Below are 27,912 nucleotides of genomic sequence, written 5' to 3'. Positions count from 1 at the left end.
TCTTCTGCTCCAACAATGTCATATGATTCATTACAAGATATAGTACCATCATTACGGCTTTCACAACCAACTCATCACCATCCTCAAAATTACCATCAGCAACGCCATTATGGCATAATACTGCCACCGACTATTTCTACATCATCAGCAATGGCTCGATATGAACAAGCTGCAGATGCAGATAGTTATTATTATCCATCTTATAATCCACCAAATAAACCTGGAACAGGAACTCATCCTCCAGTCTACGGACCTCCAGTTGCAACTCCATTTCCTGAACAAAGTGTGACAATAGAACTGGGCTTTGATAGACTTATATTACGTTGTGTAGTACAGGAACCATTGGAGGTAACATTAAAACATATTTTTAACTTCTGTTTATATATTTATATTGTAAGTATTATTATAGAGAAAAATTTTATTATAAGTATTATTTGTTAAAGAGAAAACAAATCTCAGAAGGGAATTCATGCACTGACAGTATATTTAATTTGCTAGAATAGGGATATTTCTTATCCAGATACTACATTTTTTGTGTTACAAATTTTGGAAAAACAAAATAAATAAGCAAGAGAAAATGACAAAAAAAAGGTGGAAATATGGTTTTATATTGGAGCTTTGAGCTCCACTATTTCCATGTTCTTTCTCAAATTACTTATTTCACATTTCAAGTATACATTTAGTCTTGACAAACTGAATTTAATATATAATATGTTCACACTACAGTAGACCAAATATCAATGGTTCACCAATGGAGGAGAGTGTTTTCTATATTTTTTTATTATTTAATATGTGGACTTATTATAAGAGAATGGAGATTTAAAATTAATACTCAATTAATAATTTAGGGTTGTATAATGTACTTTAATATAATTCCATTTGATGAAGATAAAATAATATGTTAGTTGAGTTACTTCAGTGATCAGTATTTTATAATACGTCACAATGAACATTTTTGTTCAGGATTAAGTATAATATGGAAATTTCTGTTTAGAAACTAGACACATTTAATATACAGAGTGATTCAGGAGGCAAGGGAAATAATTTAGGAACTAATTTTAGGCTTGAAATAAGGAAAAAATTCATACAAACATACGTCCAAAAATGCTTTTTTATTGAGTTATAGCTAACGAAAAATATCTCCCAGATTTCAGTTCCCCAGATGAAATGAGTACATACTGGAGTTTTCAAGGCAATATATAAGAGGTATACTTGATGGTTTCTTTTGGTTTTTGACCTGAAAAATCTAATAAAGCCAAGCCACCCCAGTACTGTATCTTCCATAGTTTTCATGATATCCAGTGAAAAACAGAAAAATTCAGTGACGGGAAGCAATTTTTTTTTTTAGGTTTGAAATTCAAAATGTAACAACAGATAACAAAAAAACAAAAAAATAAATACTAAATACTCAACCAGCAAAATGCTTCAAAATTTATTTGAATAATACTCACTGTTATAAAATTGTGGTTATGTATTAATAATACACGCCTACGATGGTTTTGATTCTTAAGTATTTTTTAGTGCTGAACTCAAAAATAACCTGTTTTTCATCACATCAGGATTTTTTGCAAATTGTAAATTTCAAAATTTGTAAAATGTTTAAAAGTTGTGAAAATGTGATAAAACAGATATAAAACATTTTTTTTAATAATAAAGTAAATAATATATTCACTTTTTTGGCTTATACTATGCATTCTTGCAGCTAAATAGTTGAGTGGCCTGAAGAAGAAGGTGGGGTGTCACTGACTCCTTAATTTCTAATGAAAATTGCCACAAAGTAAGACTAATTTTTATTATAGTGCATTTTTAAATTAATTTATTTTTATTTATTTAATTCATTTTTATGAGGTACCTCATGCCTTTGGAAACCATTTCCCTTCTTCACCCACCCTTAATGACAAAGAATGAAAAAGACTTACAATTTTATTTCATGTGTTGAAGTTTTTTGGACGGCTTATACTCTGCTTCATGCTTTTCCTTTATGTTCTCTATAGGGTTCATCTTGGTGTAACATCCAGCAATAGTCTGCCATCATCGTAGCAGTCCATTTTTCTTGATACCTCTTTTCAATTTCTTTCATGTCCTGATGAAATCTCTCGCCCAACTCTTCGCTAATGGCATCCAGATTTTCAGGAAAATAATCCACAAGTGAATTTAGGAAGTGAACCTTCAAGCTCATGGAACAACCTAAATTTTTTTACTTCGGCAGCATGTTCTCAATGATTGATTTGAAGTTCGGATCCTTCTTATTGTCCAGAAACTTGGTTACTACATCTTTAAAGGCTCCCAAGGCTTCTTTTTCTGCAACTTCTATTTGCTTCTCAAAATTACTATCTTTGAGAAGTTTTCTAATGTCAGGACCAGTAAAGACACCCTCTTTTACTTTGGTGTTTGATAAGACTGGAGATTTGTCACAGATACATTTAAAACATTTACCTTCTTTTGACAAATTGCTTCATCAAGCATAACTTGATATTCAGAGATGGAAGGAGAACTATGAGAATAGGAGAATTTGGATCTATGAGAGCTTTTCAGAGCACATTTTTGGCTAATGAAACTGTTTTTGGCCAATCTTTCCTTATCCAATGATTTTCTCTGTCTCTGCTATCCCATTCACACAAAAAACAAGGAAACTTTGTATATCTTCCTTGCTGTTCTAGGAGCGTCGATATTATTTTGAGATCGCCACACATAATCCACTTATGATTGTCGTATTTAATTTTATCAACAATGAACTCCAAATTATTGTAACCCTCTTTTAAACTGACAAAATATCTGATGGATATTGATGGGATATGTATTCCTATTGTGAAGAAGGATAACTGAGGATTCTTTTGGATGAATCTATGAACAGTCTCCAATTGGTACTTTGGTATGGAATGTTAAATCGAGTCAAAAGTCTATGTACATCAGTGCAGAAGACTAAATCTCCTTCTTCTGAAAAATATGGAAGAAACTCCTTTTCTCTGTACCTGAACCAGGAAAATGAGGTGCCAGCTGTTAGCAGGTTCTTCTCTTTAAGCCTCGAACCAAGCAATTCTGAATTTTCTTTAGTCAGATGTAAGTCTCAAACCAAATCGTGTAGTTCAGACAATGAGTAAAGCTCTGGTGCACCACTGTCTCTGTGTTTGTACTCCTTTATGTTATCTTCATTTAAATCACTTGTAGAACCGTCTATTTCAGGCAAATTTTCTGGTGGAATTGGCACTGTACATCTGGACCATGAGGAACTGGGTGTAAAGTGGATGGTATATTTGGGTAGACAATTCCTTTTTATTCTTCAAATTGAAATCGTGAACATCAGTTAAACGAAAGTAACAATCATTGGTGTGATTTTGTGGTTCTCGCCACACCATTGGAACTCCAATACTGAATATTCTTCAAAGGGTGAACTACTTGTTCACCCTTTGACCACCATCTAAGTCCTTCAACACATGTGTAGCAGATGTAGTGAGGTGTCCAAATTTTGTCTTGATATCCTATTTTCAGTCTGAAACATGTGAGGTACACTTGTCAAACAAAACTTGTTATATTTATTTTTTGCCTTTCCACCAGTAACTTATCACAAATATAACAAAAAGAATCTGCAGAAATTTTGCAGCCTCTTGAAGCCATTTTGAAACCAAAAGTTTGCTTTATGGACTGAAAATATATTTTCCATTGACCAAAACGAGTTTGATCACGGAGGATGGAAAAAAAACTCTATTTACGCACACTGATGATTGAAACAGCAGTGATAGTAGTTCCATGGTGCATGATTTTCAAGCCCAAATCCCCCCCACTCTCCTTTTCGGAATAATCAACAATTTAGCTATAAGAATGCATAGCATAAGCCAACAAAATTAATAAATGTATTACATTAATTTATTATTCAAAATCATTTTTGTCAATTTTATAGCATCACATTTTTGGAATATTTCAACTTTTTACAAATTTTGAAATTTGTGATTTGTGAAAAATCCTGACGTGATGGAAAAAAATGAACATTATTTTTGGATTGAGTGCTAAAAAATACATAGGAATCAATTATCAAAAGTTAAAAAAACATTCCACAACCTAAATTTTGCAGGCTTGTGTAATTAATGTTACATGATTTTGTTGTTTTTGATATAATTCTTATTGTGTTTAATATTTTTTAGAATCAAGTTATGTTAGTGTTTTTATGTTTGTTACACTTTAAACTACCTACATACTTAAAAAATGTACTTTAAAAATGTACCTACATTTTTCCAATTGAATCCGATTTAAAAAAAGTGAAATTCCGTTTTCAATCCTTTTTTTTAAATGCCACTCTCTTCACTCGTGCAGAATATGCTGATATGAATTTTTTCCCTTATTTCAAGCTCTAGAATTATTTCCCTTTTTCTTGAATCACTCTATAAATTTTATCTATACTAATTCTGTTACAATATTCAAGGTTGAAAACTGATTAGCACCATTCAGCATGACAAAAAGCCTCAGGTAATGTTGTTTACCCCCTAAACTTTATTTAAAATATAAATAAAGTAGCACTCACAAAATGAAAGGGAAATGCTCAGGAATGGGAGGGAATACCAATACAAAATATAACAATTTACAGTTTACAATTTGCAGATTATCAGGCAGTTTTATCAGGAGATTAGCAAGTTGAAAGAAACCTATGAGGAACGGGTCTTACAATCTACATCCAAAAAGCTAAATAATTGGGTTTCAGATTTGAAATCCAAAATCTACAGGTAGATAATTCAGATGAGATAGGAACCTGTGAAAATAAATATAAATATTTAGGAATAATATTTGACAAGACAGGACCAACAAAGTAGGAAATAGAGCAAGAATAATATAAGCGAAATGACTGATAGGATGTCTGAGTAGGATTTTGTGGAGTAAAAATACAACCAGCCACATGCCCAAACAACAACATGTATGTGTATAATATAATTAAAAGTAGTCTACTCTACAGATCAGAGACAGGATTACAAACAGACGTAAGAGGAAGTTAGAAACCAACAAAATGGAAGCAGTGAGATAATCAGTAAGGACTTCACAAACGGATAGAGACAGAAATGAAGACATCAGGTGGCAGGTGGGACTGGAGGATATGATTATTAAGGACATTGAGAGAAGACAACTCACATGGTATGGGGATGTACAGCTTATGGCTGACTACAGATCTCTTAAACAGGCAATTTTGGATCCTAGATCACAAAAGGAAATGAAATCGATCTAGAAGGACCTGAAAAGAAGGTATAAAGAAAGCCTTGGGTTTGAGAGACTTGCAAGATGAACAGTGGTAAGACAAAAGACAATGTTGTCTGGATATGGCACATTGATGTACATTTTGAATCGATTGTGTAAATGACAATGATTCAGTTATTACTTCATTTCAAATCAACTGTTAATTAATTTAATTCTTTCTTTACAGAAATATCAGTTTCATTACAAGCATATGATTGTTTAAGGTTGATACCGATTTTAATAGAAGTTATGTTTTGTTTACCGAGTTGAAGCAGTGTTTATGATATGTTGTTTCATCACAGAAATGAGTACATTAATTTGTTATCTTATACTGTCTGTTCCAAATTTTTCTTATGGCTATGATACATGTAAAGCATCTGAAGTACAAGAAACACTGGTGAGAGTTACTTTATCTGAGATTAATGATGTTTGATCTGCTGGCCTCCATGGTGCAAATGGTAGCATCTCAGCCTTTCATCCAAAGGTCCCAGGTTCGAATTCTGGTTAGGCATGGCATTTTCACATATGCTACAAATCATTCATCTCATCCTCTGAAGCAATATCTAATGGTGGATGTGGAAGTAAAAAAAAATTATGTTCAATCTGCAGTCAAACCCTATAGCAAATGTAGTGAAGGTATCATTTTGCAGAACTGAATAACATTTGGGTTTCAGAGGCTTTGGCACACTGATGTACAATAATATAATAGGTTGAGTAAAAAAAGTGAGGTGATGGTTCATACCTCACTATTCCTTAAGCCTGACATGAAAAGCTCATTATTCTTGAGAATGGCTAAGTAATTTTCAGAAGAAGATTGTGATTAATGTCAGGCCACCTACAAACATTATGGTTAAAGCACTGAACATATATACATAAATGGTGTTCAGATCTTACAGGCTGAAACATGTGGTTCATCAAACCCTTAAAAGAAGTAGATAAAATATTATTCATAATACTATTAAATGCTAATCTCAATGTGATGGAATATTGATGTAGTCTATCACATTCTATTATGGTTAATTATTATAATACCTAAATAATTTATTTAAATTTTTAGAAATGGAAAGGAATCCTAACAGTTTTTTCAACAGTAACAACATCAATGAATAATTTTAATTACTAATCAAATTATTTTATTTAACTTCATAAAAAATTTAATAAAATAATTTTTTTAATTTTATATGATTCAACATAGATAAGTAATTATTTGTTGAACAAATATATAAGTCACTTTGATCAAAGAAACTGTTTTAATTCACAGATTTCAGAACTACACAGTAACTTCAAACCAAATCGGTAATAATGAGCACTGTAGAGAGGTTTGTCATTCACCGAGAGAACACCTCAAACTGTGTTGATTATTTTGGTAGAAAATTTCATTGTTCCTAAGTTTTTAAGTTCAACATTATTATAGATTAATCTATAATCTTGAAAAACATCTCATGTCAAATATTGACTGAAATCATTCACTTCTAAGATGTTTTTCAAGAATTTTTTTAATTTGAGTTATAAACCAAATATATAATACTGTATGTACTTCTGGCCACAAATATTAATCTATAGTAAGTTAATGCTAAACTTAAAAACTCAGGAACAATGAAATTTTCTACATTATAAGATAGAGCTAAATTTTCTACCAAAATAATCAAGTTTGGTCTATCTTCCTTGTCAACAATATTTAACATTGATTCATTTTCAAATTACACAGAAATTGTTCTTCAAAGGATAATTTTTTTAAAGTTAATTTTTTTTCTCTTTCACTGGTTGAGTTACAAGAGGTATTCCTTAAACAGTCATGAATAACTCTATGGGGCAAAGAAGCTACTCATAAATGACTAATAGAGATGTGTAGAAAAACAATTTCCTTATAATTTGAAAGTGGTTCATTAAATAATATGTAATATTTAATCTTAGAACCTTAGATGTAATTTTATTTGGCTATTGACAAACTTTTTAGTGGAATTTATAAGTATTATTTTGAAAAAAAATTTGTAAAAAATGTATAAAATTTAATATTTTTATTACTGAATAATTGCATTACATTTCAAGTATTATTAGGAAGTAGGTTGTATAGAAAATTAACACTGAAAAAATATTACTGTTCTTACGGATTTTTTTTTTCAAATTACTCACAGTAGTTTTAAAAAGATTATGAAACCAGAGTAAACAAAAGTCTTATGTTCATTTTCATATAATTATATGGTTAACGAATAAAAAAGTTAAAAAAAAAATCTTATACACAGACTACAACATGATGGTTAAATTTTGAGCAGTCAGCTGATTTTTAGCTGCTGTAATAACTTCCAAAATTATAAATTAAAAACTGATGAGTACAATTGATACCAAAATTGAGATAATTAAATATAAATTAGCTATTGAAATATTGATTACTGCAATTGGTTTTTGGAAAATACCATGTTGAAAATGAACTAATTGTTGGAAAATGCTGCTCCAATTCTACATTAAAAAAAAACAAAAAAAAACATAAGTAACATATAAACTGGTACATATTACTTAAAAAAATATATATTTTATAGTAGCATAAGTTTATATAGCTTTAACATAAATTTATTGGTGTTTCAGCATATTGTATGGACACGTTACCCATGTCCAAATGATTACTTATTTGGTACTAATGGAGTACCAGTAGCAGATGGTTCAGTAGTACAGAATGCTGATTTATATGATGTACGCATAGTAGGAGAAAATGGAGAAATTGCATCAGAACTGTTGCTAAAGTCACCACTCGAAGCAACAACAAGTGGTTTATATTTATGTGAAGCTTGGCCCCATTACCAAAAACCAAGTGACTTATACGGTCATTACCAACCACCAATATATGCATCACTCTCTGATGCATTTATTATAGGAGGCAGTGAATTATTAGATCAGTGTTATAATAATAGACCACCATTTATAAACCGACCTTTTAATTCGAACAGAAAACATTATGATGAAGAGAGTAATAATAATAAAAAATTGCCACAACAAAATAAAAATCAGTCCAATAAAAAACCAAACCAAAATATAGCAGCCGACCCAATAAGAAAACCAAGAAATATTACAACATATTTTGTAATGGATAAAGAAAAAATATTTCCAGATTTTGACAGTAAACAAAAAACGATATTGTATCAACAACCAAGATATAATTTCAGATTTCATAATTACACGAATATAAATAATGCCACATTAGCAGATGTATTTATACCAAATATCGAAAGAAAAAATATACTGTTGAATAAAATTATTAAAATTAAATCACAGTTAATTACCAATAAAACAGATGTAAATAGTGTACTTTAGTAAGGCCAAAACAAGTTACGCTGGAGAGTTTTTAATTTAACGGTTAATAAATGTGATTCATGGTCTGGAAAATATTTAAATAAATACATTTCAATCCAAAATACACCTTTATTATACAAGCAAGTCAAAAATAAAATAAAATAATAGCAATTAAAATATTACCTGATGCATAAATCAATGAAGTAAAATTATGCATACTGACTAGCAAGCTAACATAAATACAATTGACTTCTAATGCACGGTTAATTTTTTTTATTTATAATTTTGTATTATTAAATGGATATTTGTAATAAGTGATGTGAATTTAATTTTTATCTATTAAGTTATAATAAAAATTTTTTTGTTAGTAATTAAAATTATTAGTTATGCTTAACTGGTTAACAAAACCATGTTATAAAATGACTCACTTTCTAAATTTGTGAAAATATCTTCCATTTCATCTCACATTTTTGAAGTGATTTAAAGATAATTTTTGTTATATATCTCTCAATTATTTTCTGTTTCCAGTTTATTTTTTCCTAGTAGCTCCAGTTTCTTTCCAGAATGCCTGTAATGACACACACCACAATCTCATTTGACACAGTAAAATCTTATTCATTTAAGAAAGCCCTTAAATGAATGTATCAACAACCAAGATATAATTGCAAATTTCATAATTATAAAAATATAAATAATGCATCACTAGCAGATGTTTTTATATCAATATCAAAAGTAACAATATCCTGTAATCTACTAATAATCTAACGACTTGTAGCAGGTACAAGTATGGCATTTATTAGTACAAGCATTACTTTCTTTCTACGTATTGATAATCCGCATTAAATCAGATTTTCTTTCTGATTTATATCATTTTGTATTGAAATTTTTGAAGTGATGCATTGGTAAAATTAAAATGTGAATAACTGAATTATACTCATATGACAGTTCAGCATTCAGAATTTCTGCATTTTCAAGTAATATGATACAAAATAAATTATAATAACAAAATTATTCAGTTTTTAAAAAATTCACTAATAACAATATTTACTAAAATCACAAGCTCTTTTCATAAACATGAGCAAATATTTGCATTCAATACCTTTTTAAGCACAACAGTGTTAAAAACAAAAACAAGATAAAAGAAGGGTATTTTAAAAGTACATTCAAAAAATCACTACTTGACGCACCATATGAAATCAATATCACATCTCTCCAATAAAGAAAACATGGTGTATTGGTTTATATGATGTGTGTGCTCACATTTTGGTGTGTTGGTTTGTTTGCTATATGTGTTCACATTTTTATTTTGAATTTTACCATCTAGTGGAAAAATTTTGAACTAACTACTATATAATAAATATATATAATATATTATTAAATTTAAATCGGAGATTAACTTCTTATTAATATTTTATTAATTATTTATATAATTATTATTGCAACTTATTAATAAAAGAAAGAGATTATTAGTTAATATTTAGCAGTAAAAATAGGCATTCTTTATTTAATGAATTATTTAAAAGTACACTACAATGAACTGTGGGAAAGAAAGACTAAGAGAGCACAGGGAACGGGAAAGAACCGCCTGGTGCATCACATGTCTGCTCTGTGCCAATAGCAGCAGAGTAAGGAGCAGCAGCTGGCCTGGCAATTAACACAACTTCATACGAACACACACAAGACTAAACGAAGAAGAAGGTGTCCCCAAGCCAACTCCCTGTTATCAATGTGGCTAGCGTTAAATATTATATTTCTTTTAAAAACTATTAAATTCTATACTACTCACTCCTTAAGCCTATTGTAAATATAAAAACACCATAATGTTCAGAAAAAACATTATCTACACACTAATATTTATTTTCTTTAATGAATATCTCTAAAATGTTTAATATTCTCACAAACATGAGGATACGAACGTGTCAAGGACCCAGAGGGCGGAGTCCCGACTCTACTAAAAATTAAACAAATTTCACATTACAGTAAGAGTTCCTACTCATTCAAGATAAACTGGAAATAACAACAGCACCATTTGTAACAACAAAGATGAAAGTGGCATAATCAATAAATTTCAACATATGTACACTCTTCATCACTCGGTAAATGTCCAATCGATATTCAATTTCTGCCCATACATGATAAGCATGTATACATACCTTCTGCATACATACCTTGTTAGAAAGTTGCAAAAAAATACAGTTGTAAATCTTGTGAATAAAATGATTTTAAGGTATCCCAAGAAGAAACAAATCAAAGATGTTAGGATGGACTTCTTGGAGGCCAGGGTGAAGGGACTTCTTGGATTATCCATATAACAATTACAAATTTTTTAATCCTGGCTAATGAATACATTAAAGTCTAGGTTATGCTCTATTATCCTCGCCTCATTTATTTTATACATATTTCTGGCAGAAAATTACATCAGGATTTTGTGAAAAATATTAAAAAACTAATTACATTTTAATTTTAAATTAAAAAAAAATTTTAAATGTGCAAAAAATACAAAAGATTTTTTAAATATAAAAAATCTGAAATTTCAAATGATTAAATACAAATTAATAAAAGTTAAAAGCGAGTTAATATCTGAAACATTGAATATACTTACATATGAACACACATATTTATTGCATTGACCAAAAAGTAACAATATCTTTCAGAATTATTTGAAACATTATAATACTGAAAAAGAATGCAATTGTTATGATTGTATGTAATTTAGATATAAAACAGGATTGTGTAATGAAATTCGCTTAAATTATTGAAATGAGACAAAACATTCTAAAATGTGAGCGCTTAACAGATGACAAATGTGGGGAAATAGTATTTATAACATGAATAACTCTAGAAAGTTAAAAAAATTGGCAGTTCCTTTCTACCACAAACAATTCTCAGTTAAGTCTTGCTTTTGCAATAACCATAAATAAATCTCAGGGTCAAACTTTCAAGAAAATGAGTCTGATTAAAGATAATTAAAATAATTCTCTTTTTAAAAACCAGATGCTCAGTGGCCCTTTTGACTCCTTGTATCTTTCTTCCAATTGGAAATTCTCAATATAGCTACATTTAATTGTATATGAGAAAAATCTTAATATTTGTCCAATTGTCTGAGAAAACTATGAGATTGAGTGTAAATGGTAGTTTTTAAATTTAATCTCACAGTTTGCTGTGGTGTTGCATTTTCTTTAATAATAATTTTTTGATTGTCCAAAATCTCCAAGTAGCATTATTTTTCTTCCAAATGAAGCATTTTGTCAGTAAAATATCTTAGTCTTAAAACATCATCTCTCTTCTTCTTTAAGCATTTTAAAGAGGACTCCTCGGAACCAGCTTACATATAGGCCCTAGCCCTCTCGAGCCTATCATGATTCCCATTACTTTTTCAAGAGTGACCACCCAGTCAAATGGTCTTTTGAATTCCCATCCGGGACACCTTAAAAAGGTGTGCTTGACATCATCTGATCATCTGTATCTTTGCAATATTGACAGCAAGGTAGTTCTCTCCCTTCTTTTCCTGGAGTGGAAGTAGACATTGAACAACCCATGTCCTGAAAACCAATTGGGAAATCCAAAATTCAACTTACCTGTGTCCTCGGTTGAGCCAGGTCTTGGTACAGATCAACCTGTATGTTCATCTGCCTTGGAGGCCTCATCCCACCTCTCTTGTCACTGCCTAATCAATGCAGTCCTGGCCTCTGAGAAGTCCTTGCTTTGGTATCTCTCAGAGTGTTCCTTGGTCATTAAATCAATTGGTGGCATACCGGCCAACACCAATACAGCCTCACGTGAGACTGACATGCCTGGACCACTCTAAGTGCTAGTCTGCAGTAGATACTAAATATCCTAACTCTGTTTCTCTGAATCCTTAGTGTTTTGAACCATACAGGAACCGCATATAAAGTAGCGGAGAGAACTGTGGCAATCAACTACCTTTTTGATGATTAACGGGGCGTTAATCATCAAAAAGGTAGGATTAATCATTAATCTAGCAACCACCAAAGACACCATTTCCACTTTCCTGCACACCTCCATGATGTGAGTAGTGAACTCCCTCGTCTCATCGAGCCAAGCACCTAAGTATTTGACTCTCCTCAAGGGGGTCACATCCATTGCCTCCAGTGTAATGGAGAATCGAGGCATCCACCTCCTACAGGAGGATCTCAGTCTTCTGTGGTGACACCATCAGATTTCTTGTCTTCAACTGCTTTACCACGTCCCCCAGAACTTTATTTTCATGGGTCTTCACCTCTCTGATGGTTCTTGCTGTCACCACCACAGCGAAGTTGTTTGCATACACCAACAGCAGGAATACTCCTACATAGGAGGACATCGATGATTGCATCCCATGTCACCCTATTAAATACATTTTTTATAACCACCAGTATGACCAGGATAATTCTCCTTGTATGTCGCGTTCCTGTGGCCGCCTTGTTAGCTATCCTAATAATCTTCATGATTGACTGGACGTCGACATCTCCTTTCTAAAGCCATATGGCTTCTCTGACCAACCTCCCCGCCGATTCATCTCCGACTCTAACCTCCTAGCTAGGAAGACTTCAAATACCTTCCCTAAGGTATTAATGAAGTTAATAGCTCTGTAGCTTCCTTCTCCTTTCATTAACAGTACTAGATGAGCTTCTTTCAAACTGCTAGGGATTTTTTCACACTGAATGACCAGATTGAACACGTCCAGCGGTGACAGCAGGGACGTCTCGGCAAACACTCTAAGGACATCCGCCAAGACGCCGTCCGGATCAGGAATTCTCCGCGGTCTTAGTTTTGTACTCCAGTTTATCCCGCGTGAACGGCGGAATATCATCAGCCACCATCTCCTTTATTCGCCAGTTGTTATCGGTTGGAAAGAGCTCGCGCACGGTGTCTCTCAAATGTGCCCCAGGTAGCTTAGACAGCGACTTCCCGAATTTGCCCATGACTATTTTATAAGATCCCCAAACGGATTCCCCTCCAAGTCGCTACAGAGCTCTGCCCATTTCGAGCTGATAATGGCTTTCTTAAACTCTTTTCTGGCCTCTTTTCAGACCAAATTTTTTCAGTAGAGAACTTATATTTTCGTTCACTAATGGGCTCTCGCGCTTTCTTGCTCGTGTCAGACGTCTACGAAGCCTGAAACATTTATTCCGAAGCTCTCGAATTTGCGTGGACCACCAGTAAAATGGCCTGCGTCTCACACCACTATCTCGTTTTCCGAGGACCAACGTGCAGAACTTAGTATAACTTCAAGTAGCCCCTCAGGCTCCAATATATCATGTCCACGTAACTTCACTTCAAAGGTTGCTCGTAATTTCGGTATCAGCGCCGACTTCAACCGCTAGGGCCGCACGGTGTCAACGCGGCAAATTTGTAAACGCTCAACGACCACTTCTACACGTCTGTGGTCGCTGAGCGTCTGCTCCTCCAGACACAGAAGCAATCGCACATGATCGGTCAGAATCTTTGTACCATCTGTCATCTCGCAAAACCTCGAGATTCGGTTCCGAGACCACTACACCGTCGACTCCACAATCTCTGGCGATGGCACACAGAAGGTCATGGGCCTGCCGAGACCATTCATATTTAGCTGGAGAATCTTCATTGTTTACACAGAGGCTGCCATAACTGTGGCCCTATGCGCCACTCTTCCTGCAGGTCACCGGCTCCCTTTATCCTGCCTTAAAGTCCTCTTTGTAACAATTAAAGTAATCCTCTTTGACACAATTAAAGCAGCTTCTCGACCTGTCAGAACCCTGGCACCTAGAAGCTTTGTGACAAAGGTCATAACATCGGAAGCATCTTTTCTGCTCTGTATCGGGCGTCACTCTACAGGACACCATACCGACACGCAGGGGCCCCCTCTGCAAAAGCTTCTCTGCTTCGCCATTAATGAGCACAGAAGCCTCGTCGACAGGGGAAACAGATTGCTTCCCCTGTCGACGAATCTATCACAATGGTAAAGACTTTCCTCCAAGTCATCGCTCCGAAGGATCGTGGCAGACTTCGTGCATCCCAGGAGCTAACCTGCCTTCAAATGCCTCTGCAGTGCCAAATCCTTCATCCTCCGGTCCGCCCTGATGATCGCCTCCGAGAAACTGTTCCTCATCTTCGCGAGGTCAAATACTACCGCTTTTGCTTTTCTCTTTTCAGGAGCACCGAGTCTTTCAGTTCTACCGTCTTCTGAAACCAGTCTTTATGCCACCGAGTCCTATACAAGGGCATAAATTTCCTCATTCCGGCCTCTTTCCTCCAGTTGTCTCAGGAATTCGTTACCTCCGATCTCCCTGCTAGTTTGACAAGCAACCTCACACTTTGTCGTTTTCATTTTAAAAGAGTTTGATTCGACGAAGGCACGAAATGCCGCGACCACGCTCGTCATATCAGCCGCGAGTTTCTTCAGCTCCCGCACAGTATGGCTCAGCGGGTCGTCAGGGTGCCACTCACACTTAATAAACTCCTTAATGTATTTCATCAACTCTGCCTGCGGGGTCCCCTCAGTCCTCATCTTTCTCCCGTTCAGGGACGGACTTGTGGGGAGCGGCTCCGCTTCCGGCGCTCTCTTTTTCCTTCACCGGTCGCGTACTATCAGTAGACTCACTGGTGATGGAGTCCCGCGAACTATAAGAATATTGCAACGCCTGCTACTGCTGACTACGGCTTCTTTCGACCATACATCGAGTCCCAGTTGGTCAAACAATCTCTAATCTTCACTCCAAAAAACGAGTGGTTTGATACCCCACACGATATTTTTGGTAGTGTGGTTCGGGGGGGGGGGGAGTAAAGTGTATATCCCCAAATCCGATCCCGGATTTGGGGGGTAAAAGACCGAGGGTTGGGGTTCGTATAGAAACGGAAGGATTGTTAAATTACGGGGAAAGGAAGTTCCCCCCTTATAACTTAATGTTAGCACTTAGAATAACAGCGTAAGAACTTACTCACCTAAGTAATTTATCGAAAAATTTACTAAGTCCTTGTTTGTGTCAAAAAATGACGTCACTTATCCGGCCACTACTTATCTATTGACTTAGAATAATTTTCCACTATTATAGGTTATGTTATACATAATATACACAGTTTCTTATGAAGAAAAAGCAAAACAACCAAAAATCAAAATAGCACGTAAGTCTTGCTATCCAAAACTCTTGAAATTTCACAGGAACTCTCACCAAATATCCACCTACAATAACCGTTAGTCCGAACCAAAAAATTAACCACAAAAACAATCCAAAAAGTAGTGAAAACGCAGAGCGAAAATAACACAATTACACCGGATGAGATCTCCAACTCGATTCCTATTGTTGGGCACAAAAATCATTGACCTTAGTACTATCACGAATAACCTGCAAAGTTTCATGACGGTTTTCGCTAGTCCATATTCGGCAGAGTGTCACTGATCTGAAACGTTGACTCATCACTAAAAATTATTGTCGAAATATGTATCATTATCTGCAGTTCCTATCATTTCTATACAAAACTGCAGTCGAGCAACTTTGTCGTCATCTGTAATGTATTGAACCACTGTTAGTTTATATGGCTTTAAGTGCAATTTTTTATATAATAAGCACCATATAGTGGTTTGTGAATGCCAGTCTAACGTGATGCACAGCGAGTTGATTTCTTCGGACTATGTGCACAGCTTCCTCCGAGTTGATCCACAGCAGTTTCAGGAATGCGTGGGCATCCTGGTGATTTTGTATGTTTAACAGAACAACCGTTCGAACTGTCGTCGCTGAATAGGGTTTGAGTCCAATATAGTAGTCGACTGAAATAATTTCATTGGAAAAATGTGTGTCAACTATATTGACCAGCAAAGGCAGGGTAAAATTATGGGAAGCGGTATGGTTGTCAAGATAGGTGAGACGCTGTTCTTGAGACATAAAAATCATGCTGGTGGCGTCTATCCACAACAATGAATTTTCGGCGGCATTTCTCGTGAAAACAGGGAGTATTTTGTTGTGAAAGTTGCTGACGTATGGGTTCAAATCCTGTTGAATTCTATCAAAGATAACGTTAATAATGGGAGAATATTGATCTCGGATTCCTGGTGTACGTACAAAACCGTTGCACTAGAAATAAAAAGATTTCACAAAAATAGAGTGAATAAGTGTTTCGTTCGTGTTTGTAGTGAGAGTACGTGTTGTTCTCTCTCTTTGCTATTGTATTTTTCTATACAGTTTTCGAAGTTTATTACGGAGTGTTTAGTATGGATCTGCGAGTGTAAGTTCGTACTATAAGAGTGTGTAAGTGTGCGTGTGTGAGGAGGTTTTATTTTTTTTCGTGGTTTTGTTTCTGAATTTATTTGGAAAATAATTCAACATTGTACATGCAATATTTATTATTTTGTTTAGTAGTACGTCATTGTATCTTCTCTTCTCTTATCTAAGAGAAGAGATATTTTATTTAATACAAAAGTTTTCTATAGTCTATCTACGTGGTGAAGACAATTGTCAGTATAGGCTATAGGTAGGTAGGATTAGAGTTGAGACTTGAGCCGGAAATTTTAAATTGTGGATTTCTAACTCCCCGTGGTCGTATTGGACCCGGTTTTCACCATCCTAAGGAGTGAAAGTCAATATTAAGGACATAGATGCCCTCACTACCAAAGAGGTGGTTAGGGCTGTGATGGAGATAGTAGAAATAGACGAGGAAAGGAGACAGGTCGTTAGGCTGAGGCTGGCCTAGTCGAATACTCAAGCGGCTTCGCCGGCGATTTATAAGGACGAAGCGGAGAAATTGTTACAGAAGGGGCGCCTGCGAATAGGCACGTTCTCATGCAGGGTGGTCCTGGCTATGGAGTAAGAGAAATGTTACCAGTACTGGAACCTGGGTCACAGGGCGGCCTCTTGTAATGGCCCGGGCAGATTTAAAAGGTGCTTCCACTGTGGCAAGGAAGGGGATATCAAGGCGGGGTTCCGAGAGAAGACGAGGTATAGAAAATGTGGCGGAGGGCCACTATGAAAGCAGTGAACAATGCATGAGGAACTAAAAATAATTCAATTAAATGCAAACAGGAGTATACGCTCCCACAACCTTCTTGGGCTTATTACCAAGGAGGTTGGGGGAGGCATATTGGGAGTGTCGGAGCCAAACTATGCAGTGATATCGGAATATCGGAGGGCGGTTGGAGCGAAGACCAGGGATGTGACGCCACATTATTGGTAGTGAGACCGGAGTTAGCTGTCATTTAGCAGGGCAGGGGTGATGGCTTCGTCTGGGCTTGTGTTGGGGTAAGGCTGTTTTTAGTTGTTATGTCTTTCGCAATGGTAGCAATGACCAATTTAATAGATTTTTGGATGACTTGTGGGTGGCGGTGAAGGCTCACACGGGCACTATAATTGTGTTAAGCGATTTTAACGCCAAGAGCCTGGATAGAGGGGGAGTGTCCGTCAATAAAGGAGGGAGGCTGCTGGCGGAGGCGATGGCGTTATTAAATATGGCATGCCAATACACAGGGAGTTCCTACCCTTCTCAGAGGAATGTCGGCCATGGATTTTTCGGCCTTTGGATACTCGAAAATTACAGATGGCCTTTGTTGAGAGACTGGTGCAGGCGCAGCAGGAACTTGGAGGGGATGTGAACCTTGATGATGTCAGTCAGGAAGCTTGTTATCTAGGGTATGTACCCTAGATAGAAGAATGGTGCAGACATGACCGAAACAGGTTTATTGTGGTGGGAGGAGATTGCTGGGCTGTGGAGAATATGTGTTTAATAGACGCATTCTCACCTGACTAAGGAGGAGAGAAAATCAAGACATGTGAACAGGTGAGGGCAGAATTGAAAAGCTCCCCTAAGAATCTCAGAAGGGCTATAAAAGGCCAACAAGGAAAGTTGGCGGGAGATTTGTGACCAGCTGAACGAGAACCCTGGGGTCTAACATACAAGCTGGTGACAAGGAGGCTAGCGAAGTCCTTTCCTAGGTTTCCTAAGATGAGTTTAAGAGAAAAGATAAGATGTGTTTAAGAGAAAAATGTTAGCATTGTTTCCGAGAGACGTAAATCCAAGATGGAGGAAGTTGGCGGTTACTGGGATACCGCGGGTCACGGCTGACGAATTTTGGTATGCGGCGTCTCGCCTGGAGAAAAGCCTAGGGGTTGACGGCGTAACAGCAGAGGCGATGAAGGGTGGTCCTTCTGCCTAAAAAAGATGAGAGAAAATGGCCCACCAGGTTATAGACCAGTTGCCTTCTCAACAGTCTGCAAGATTTGGTTCCAGGAACAAGGTCAGTGGCTGGCGGTTAATAAGACCGAAATTATAGTGATAGCAGGAAGGCGGCGCTTGTCCCAGCTCTCACTTAAAGTCGATGGTGTGGCGATTACCCCAAGGGATGGAACTAAGTACCTTGGGGTACGGCTCCATAAGTCTCGAAGGTATGCCTACCATGTGAAGCAAGTGATTATGAAGGCAGAGCGGATGTTCTCGCTGGTTAGGCCTATGGCCAACATTGGGGGCTCTAGAACCTCCAGGCGTCAATTTGATAGGGTCGACATTGATGTCGGCCATATTATATGCAGTGTCAGTACGGGTGGAGGCTTTTAGGATACGAAGAAACACCCAGAAATTAAATAGGGTGTACAGGAAGTTGGCGTTAAAGGTGGCACAACTGTACAGAATGGTCTTGATGCGGCACTGGTGGTGGCGAAATTTCTGTTGTTGGATCTCGTGGCCAGGAAGAGGTTGGACAGAGCCACAAGAGAAAGGGAAGAGGCGAGGATACGAATGCTTACGGAGTGGTAAGAGAGGTGGTGAGGAGCAAAAGAGGGCAGTTGGAATTATATATTGATACCTGATGTTACAGCGTGGGTTACCAGAACGCATGGGGAGATGGACGTCAGGACGGCTCAGTGGCTGACGGGTCACGAGTCTACCTCCGTAAAATTGGCAGAGGACAGACAGATAGCTGCCAATACTGCGGTTCGGTGGATTCCGTAAGGCATACGTTTTTTGAGTTCCCTAGGTGGCTGGAGGAGAAACCTCAGGAAGATTTGGGCTCAACGGAGGGTGTCATGCAGTTGATGCTATCTTACGGTGAGGGCTGGAACATGTGTGTTCAATGGATACGAGGAGTAATTCGTCAAAAATTAGTTGAAGAAGAACACGTGGAGGACAGTGAAGATGTCGGATGGGGGCGTAACGTTCACACAAAGTTAATTTGTTTCTGTTGCCTAACATTTACAATTCTCAAATTTTGTTGATAAGTAGTAGTAATCTTGATAGATTAGTTCATTTTTGACCACCATCTCAACCTTAAATACATATTTTAAGGTAGGCTTCTGAGAGAAAATAAAATTTCCTTGCTTCCTACCAGGAATTTCTTTGCCAATTCTACTACTTTATATAGTTTTCAATAAAGATCCCAGGGATTCTTCTGAAAATATTCATCACAAAATTATGTTTACATCTTTATTTTGAGAACGAAATGAAATGGCAATTTTGTAGTGTGTAAAAATGCTATGCCTGACCGGGATATGAACCCGGGACCTCTCGATGAAAGGTCCCGAGATGCTAAATAGATTTATATAGGTTTTTTCTTTGTAGTAATCACTGAATACAAAAAATTGTGCTTACAGTGAAAGAATACCTGAGAAATTGAACGAATATTACAAAAATGGATATAAAAACATTTGACTACATTCTCTAGATGATCATCAAACTTCAAAAATGATCTGCACTTTTCATTCTACAATTTATTTACGCAAAGGTAGGGTTCGACATGCACATCATTTTTCTACATAGTTATTCCTACCTCTCTTGTCAATGCATCTGGTCCAGCAGTTCACAAGCTTGGATATTCCTTCTAACAAGAAAGTTTTCGGTTAATCGCGAAGCATTTTTATACTTCCTGTACATCTAAGTCTATGGAAAATCGTGGCCTTCGCAAAGCATCTTTGAGCAGCCCAAACACATGAAAGTTGGAGGGAGAAGATCTGAGCTTTAGGGAGAGTGTTCCAATACATCAAAATTCAACTTGTTGATGGTTTGAACGGTGTGGCGGCGAGTCGTGTGCGGGCAAAGTTTGTCATGCAACAACACTTTCTTCGACAATAAACCTCGGCATTTGTTGCGAATTGCTGGCTTCAGCTTGTTTTACATTTCACTGTAACTCGCGCAGTTGATCATAGTCTTCCAGTATAGATTCTTTCGTGTCCCAAAAACGGTTAGCATAACCTTTCCCGCCGATGGCTGTCTTTAATTTTTTCTTTGTCGGAGATTCTGGCTCATAATGATGTATCCAAGTTTCATCACCGGTGACTATGCTGTTCAAAAAAGTGAAGTGATCGAGTAAGCGTTGGCAGATGTTAACACGTTTGAGCTTCGGGTTCTGCAATGAGATGTCTTGTACCCATTGCGAACGGACTTTACGTAAGCCGAGCTCGTATTGGATGATTTGATGAGCAGAACCATGACTCACGTTTTAACAAGACGCAACCTCATCGACGGTAACTCGCCTATTCGCAAGAACCATCTCTCGAGCTTGCTGAATTTGTGGTGGAGATTGACGGGAATCCTGCTCTTCTTCGTACGTCACACTCGTTTGGCTACATCTTGATCTACGTAAAAACACTTTTACGTGATAAAGCGCTGTCCCCGTATTGTGATAAAAGTCTATGTGAAATGTGCTGAATTTCAGCCCCTTTCACACCCTCCGACTAGAAAAATCGGTTCACTGCTCACCGCTTCTCCTTGGTACAAACTGTTTGTGAAGCGGATGTGTTTATAGTCTAATAGCTGGATAGAAAATGACGCGATCGGGGTAAGATTTTCTATCGTGTATGAATCGTGAAATTAAACTTATGTTTTAAAACTGCTGCTAATGTGAAAAACCATAGATACTACAAAAAGATGCGGAGATTGCAGTTCTTTTCTAAAGGCCCACAATCACCAAAACATTGAATGAAAACAATTTGAAAATGATTATGGTTTACCATGATCAAGGTAAGGTACAAAAATGCTCCACATGTACAAAATTTTTCAACTTAATGTTCTACAAAAATTCTCTTTTAACTTCTAGAAAATCTATCATAGTAACAGAAATCATTATTTATCAACCAATTAAATCCACCATGGTAATAGAGGGCAAGAAGGCTAGCTAAGTTAGATTACATATAATTCAGCTCTTCTATTACTTTCCGATATCCTGAAAGATTCAAACTCAATACTCTAAAGCTGTAAATCAATGGCAGCATATCAGCATATCTTTGCTTTTAGAGCAAAGTGATAAACCAAATCTTATATTCAAGTAGAGGTTTACACATGCTGTCTCTAACATAATAACAATCATTGTTCAAGGTTTTGTTTTTACTATTTTCAGCATACCTAAAAGCAAGAAGGTTTGTTAACTTAGTGTAAAACCTAATTCTGCTACAGACTTCCTTTCAGCTTTCCAGGTAAATTAAAGTAGATATTGCTGAAACTATGAATGGTGCTGACTCTCCCAACAAAGTATACAATAATTGATGACAGAATTATCAAATTTTGTTATAAAAATACACCAAGGCAGTAGAAACCAGTTATGGACTAACTAGGTGTAATCTAATTCCCAGCTTATACTTTCTGCAATCCTGCAGATTCAGTTACTTTATAAACCCATGGACCTACCTATAGAAAAAAATCTTTAACAATGTATGGGCAAAAGATGAACACATTTTACCACTGACCCTAAAGAGCAGATTAAGAAATTGAACTAAAGAATATAATAAATTTTTAAGTTTTATAATAAAAAACTTATAACATCATTTCCCTTAAATGAACTGTGCATTTAAGTTTAAAAGATTTCTTTAAGCAGAATGCATCTTTTTAGCAAGAAATTTATACACAATTACTGTTTTCAAAATGAACTGCGCATGTAAGCTCCATTTAACCTGTAATAATCGGTACCCTAATTAAAATAATTTAAATATGGAGTGGTTATAAAAGAACTATGGTTCCAAAAAATCATAATGAATAATGGAGTCGGTTTTCATATTTATGTTTGTTGTATTATTAAGTTTTTCATCACAAATATTCATTGTAGTTGGCACCACCTGTGATCTTTACTGCGTATCTGGTTGGCAATCTCAGTCTGTCATTATGACATTGCAGCAGAAAGCCTGATTTGGTTTATCACAATAAGATTGGCTATCACAGGTCAGCGTAATTATTGATGTGAATATGGCAATGCCGTGGTATGAATCACATTCCAGTGTCCAATAAAACAGTGCTCAGTTGTTACCTGAAAAATGTAACTTTTCAGATGAGGTGACATTCCACACAATTGCAGGATTTGGAGATCAGAGTCACCGCATGAAATTATCAAACATTGTATTCCCAAGTCAATGTTTGGTGGATACTGAAGAATGACTGTATTGTGGACCTGTTCATTTTTGTAGAAAGCACAAGTAATAGGGATATTTTCCATGCGCTCGAACTTTATGTCTTTCCACAGATTGATGATATTGAAGAAAATAGTTGCATTGGAAGACGAAGGCTGATCACATGGCCACCAAGGAACCCAGACATGAATCCACTAGCTTTTTGTAGGGGCATGTGAAAAACAATATTTATTTGGAGAAAATCCATGATGTTAACCATTTATGGGAGAGGATTATTATGGCAGTAGAACCCATTACACCTGATATGCTGGCGAATACATTGGAAGAGCAGGATTACCACTTGAATGTGTGAAGGACAATGAATGGTGCACATATCAAAGTGTATTAAATACAAAAAAACTTTAGAATTGAATATACACTTTAAATATAATGCTGTTTAAATAATACTTGAAATCTAGGAATTCTTTTATAAACACTGCATATTGTGGAAGAAAATCTCAATTCTTTAACTGATGGATTAACACAGTTACATTGTAACGCTTAAATTTTTGTCATCTAAAGCCCAAGGAGATAAAATACTCATACACCAGTATTACTCAACCTTGGGGTTGCAAAATTAGCTTCTAACTTTACACATAAACAATAATGAAATCAATTTATGAGAAAAAAATTATAATCATTTTACTTACATATAAGTACACATGTAAAGAAAACAAATTAATGAGGTGGTTGCATTTGTTTTTCATTTAAAAGATTCTCCATATGTGAATCTATGTTACAAGCACAAAAGCAAATTGTTTTCAAGTGATAAAAGATGATTTCTATATTTAGTTTTTAGCACAATCATAGATGAACAACCCTTTTCACAGAGGTTAAACATGGCGAAAGGGATTAATATTTTCAATGCTCCTGCGACTTAATTTCCATATTCACTTTGATAAGCAAGCCAATGTGTAATTACATCTTTAGATGTGAATTGTAGTTGTAACATTTTATCAGCAGACATTTGCAAGTTATGAATCTCAACCAGTAACTTAGCAGCTGCAACGGCGTTTTCACAAATTGAATTCAGTATCCATCTCTTCGAGAAATCATTTTTATCTTCTGGGAAATACTCTGCCAACTGAATTTTTAGCTCACATAAATGCATCTTCATGCTATCAAAACTGAGATGAATAGTGTCTTCTTCAAATGGAAGTGAGTGGAAACATCAAAAATTTTTGCTTTGAAAGCGAATAATCTAGATATCAAGCTTCTTAATAAAAGCATAAACTTTGTCTGTCATTAATAAAATGTTTTTATCATGTCCTTGTGAACTCATATTCAAGTCGTTTAAGTGTGAAAGTACATCATATAAGTAAGCAAACAGCAATACTGTTGTAATTCATTCATACAGCAATTCTGTAAAAACATTGAGAGTGGCATTTGTTTATCTGGAAAAATATTAACTCGCCTCAGAAATACAATAACCAAGTTAACAATTTCCCTACAATAACCATGGGACTTCTGTACCCAATTTCATCACATCGTAAGCAAAGTTAACTCTGTAGTGGTTGACTTTTAATAAAATTAACCATTTTTAGTTTTTCAAAGAATTTGTTTGAGATTTTCTGGTATATTTTTTGTGGCTAGAGTATGTTTAAAGGAATCACTGAAAATAATAACAGCTGGGGTTTTAGTTTTTTAGTGTGCAGTCAGACAGTGTAACTTATTTATTTCATTAGATTCTTATGCAAAATGAATAAAGTTGTGAAAAAATGAAGAGGACCGGCCATCTACATCCAGCGAATAAATTGGTAAAAAGACAAATTTTTACGATGACAAGATTCTGTCCTTGGTATAAGACGATTTAATTTTTTCAGAAATCCACTGTTCTTCCCTGTTATCGCTTTGCACCATCACAACATACCGCAATACATTTAAAAAAATTTATGTTAGTTTTTAATAGCTTCATAAAAAACATAAAAAAAGTCATTGTCCTGTTCCATGACCACGTATTGATTTGCAAAACATTATTTTCTTTGATTGATCTGTCCCTATTGCATTTACATCTTGCAAAACATAAGAAACGAGAATTTAAGTTGAATTAATGTTTGCCATTTCAAATAAATTATCTGATCATGAACATCGATTCGCTTTGATACTGTGTCATTAGAAAACTGAATTTTTTACTTCTTCCATACCTATTAAAACACTTATCATATAATTAATATATTGGTTATTTAAACCATAATTTAAACAACTGTCACCAAAATATCTGTCCTTTGTAAAAATTTGTCTTTTTAACAATCTATTCAATGAATGTAAATGGCCCCACTTCGTTTTTTCACAAATTTATCCATCTGCTAATGAATCTAATTGAAATAAAAAGTTTCATCATTTGACCGCACACCAAAAAACAAACTCCCAACTGTTATTATTTTCAATGAAACTACACTTTTAAAAACTTAGGCACCAGATGCACGCTTCGCATTTGAAACTATACTGAAGTTATGTAATCCCTTATGCTATTTTTATACTGCTGAGAGCACGTGTACAAATGTATCATATGCATGCGTGATAACAATACAACATATCATAAAAATCAAAGTTATTGATTGATTGGTATCAAACTATGTGCATTGGTCCACTAACAAGTGAGGCAACATCAAAAATCTATATTTTCAACAAATCCTTCAATGATAAATGGAAATTCATAAAATAAATAAACTAAATAACAAATGGATGTTAATAAAAAATTAAGTTGCTAAATTATACGGGTTCTGTAAAAAATAAGTCTTTAAATTTTATTTTCAAATTCTGATTTAAAATGTAATATTAATCATTACCAAATAATGTTGGAGCATTTCATGGGTTTAGATTAAAACTGTAGGCTTAATTAGACTTCATTTTTTAACATCGTGCGACTATTAGATCTGTTAATAACATTTTTGCTATTTAACTAAAATCAATTAGAAATTTAGTTATATTGTAAAGTGTGCTATATAAAAAAGTTTTTTCTGTTGAATTAACAAGATTTAAATTAATACTTATCTGAAATGTTTAATCAAACACTAGAAAAACAAATCCAGATTACTAAATAATTTATTTCAGGAAAAGTACAGGCTTTCATAGTCCTTTACTGCGTTATGTTAAATTATATGATATATTAAATTATACTTATAACTGTGACCTTTAAAAAATAAAAACGAAAATTTAATTACTAACATAGGTAGCATTGCCTATTATCAATAAAGATGTAAAAACCATTCATTGCATTTTTGGTTTAAAATTCATGTTATAAAATATTTTATTTATTTTTATATTTAATTCTTTCAGAGTTTAAAGTAATATAACTATATATATAAAGAAGCTATTGGAAGAAAAGTATCCTTGTTATAAACTGTTAACCAAAATGTCATCAAAAGTTCACTTATCCTGTAATTCTTTGCAAATAATATTCTGTGAAAAAGTACATTCTTGTGGGTTGATAAAAATGTCTGTATTTTAATGAAAAATAAATGAGTCATAATTTCAACTAAAAAAATGCTGATTATAAACATTTGAATCTGGCCATAGTAGTACAACACAAGACTGCTGTGTAGTAAGTGAATAAAATGTTTTGGCAAATTTTAAGATTTTTTATTGTTTTTCCGTTTTATTTTTTTTAGGTTTCTGTGAAAAGTCATCTGTATAAGCTGCATTGCAGTTCTTACTTACCACTCACTATTAACTAATTAAATCTTACATTTATTAATAATTACAACATGATTTATTTGTTTTGGCTGATGACTCCAGCCAAAACTTTAAAGTATATTTTTTGCATTCATGTTTCTTAAAAAACCAAATGTATTATGATACTTAAGAATTACCCTTATACTTCCAACAGGGATGCCTTTGTATTTTGATTTACACCTAATTCCAAACCACACATTTACATGTACTTTCTTCTTCCTTTATTACAAGTGTATGCATTTTAATGATAACTTTAGAAAATAATCATACATAAAGTTGAAAAAACTATTGTTATTGCCAAGTTTTTACACCAACTTTAAATCACACTATCTATTATTTCAGTAGCATGTACCTTCCTTCTTAACTTTTTTGTTTTTATATTTTCTGAAATAAGATCTGCACAGTATAGCATATGTTTATTTTTAAATATAAATGAAATTGATGATTATGAAGACATCAATGGCTGAGAATAGAAAGGGTTTCCTCCTACATTTACAACTTTCTGGGTGACAAAAACCTAATGTTAAGTAAAATTAAAAACAGAAGACTGAAATTTAATCATAATTGTTTCTTTAAAATCTTATTTAAGATTTTATTTAAAGTAATTGTATAATATAATAGGTAGTGTAAAAATACAGTCTTTTGTGCACAAGATAGCATTAGTGTACTCTGGCAAAAATCGAGGAAGGCAGCATGTAAGCATAACATCACCAGTAACCAAAACATCCATTACTAAACAGCATTAAACCATTTTGAGAAAGCGGTATACAAAAAGTAGCTCAATATTTGGGTGTTGCATGATTTGACTCAAAAAAAATTTAGTCAATTGCGTTTCTTTCTGTGAATCTCTGCTGAAACGTGAATATAATGAAATCAAGCCTTTTCTGAAATGGTTCGTGATGAAATCGTAAGTGATGAAAAGTAGATAACCAATTAACACATTGTGCAAAAAAGAATCATGGTTGAAGTGAGAAGCTCCCCAGTCTATGGCAAAGCCCATACCGATGCCCACATAGGTTATGTTGTGCATTTGGTGAGATTGGAAGAGCATCATGAGCTGCTGCTGCCAGAAAGAATGATAAACTCAAACGTATATTGTCAATGATTAGCACGACTGCATGTAGCAATTAAAAAAACGATCTAAAGCGGTCAATAAAAATGGTGTCATACACCGCGCCACGACAATGCCAGACCACATACACCTTTAACGACAAGTCAAAAATTGAGAGAACTTGACTGGGACGTTTTAATCCATCCACTATATAGCCCAAATCTAGCACAGTCAGACTATCATTTGTTTCGGTCTCTTGGTCTATAATAATTTTTACATCTTCAGTGGCTTCTTTGATTGGTGCATATGCAGTGATCATAGATATGTTTCTAAGACATCCTTTCAACCTTA

At 34.9% G+C, this 27,912-nt stretch overlaps 2 protein-coding genes across 6 annotated transcripts in view; one reads left to right on the top strand and one right to left on the bottom strand.

Annotated features, from left to right (window-relative positions):
* Positions 1-26,472, top strand: LOC142325694 (uncharacterized). The gene is made up of 4 exons (XM_075367726.1): positions 1-348; positions 7,801-8,418; positions 15,537-15,606; positions 26,447-26,472. Exons 1-4 carry the CDS (start codon positions 16-18, stop codon positions 26,470-26,472), a joined length of 1,047 nt encoding a protein of 348 aa, XP_075223841.1. The 5' UTR covers positions 1-15.
* Positions 7,388-27,912, bottom strand: part of Adar (Adenosine deaminase acting on RNA) — a 112,594-nt gene continuing 92,069 nt past the window's right edge. For 2 of the 5 annotated variants that reach the window (XR_012756494.1, XR_012756495.1), the window contains 2 exons: positions 8,931-9,070; positions 7,388-7,674 (listed from right to left, as the gene is read on the bottom strand). The gene's annotated coding sequence lies outside the window, so the exon portion shown is untranslated. Of the gene's footprint in view, positions 7,675-8,832; positions 9,071-27,912 lie in introns of those variants that run through there. The other 3 variants (XR_012756493.1, XM_075366531.1, XM_075366530.1) reach the window with 3 other exon arrangements.

The sequence above is a fragment of the Lycorma delicatula genome, chromosome 5 (assembly GCF_047948215.1).
Source record: "Lycorma delicatula isolate Av1 chromosome 5, ASM4794821v1, whole genome shotgun sequence".
In the NCBI taxonomy this organism is placed as follows: Eukaryota; Metazoa; Arthropoda; class Insecta; order Hemiptera; family Fulgoridae; genus Lycorma; species Lycorma delicatula.
This window is presented reverse-complemented; position numbering and strand designations above follow the sequence as displayed.

Coding starts and splice junctions, on each gene's coding strand:
- LOC142325694 (XM_075367726.1), top strand. CDS start 16: ATGTCATATGATTCATTACAAGATATAGTACCATCATTACGGCTTTCA. Junction 8,419..15,536: donor ATAATGCCACATTAGCAGAT/GTATTTATACCA, acceptor CCACTATTATAG/GTTATGTTATACATAATATA. Junction 15,607..26,446: donor ACCAAAAATCAAAATAGCAC/GTAAGTCTTGCT, acceptor TATTTTTTTTAG/GTTTCTGTGAAAAGTCATCT.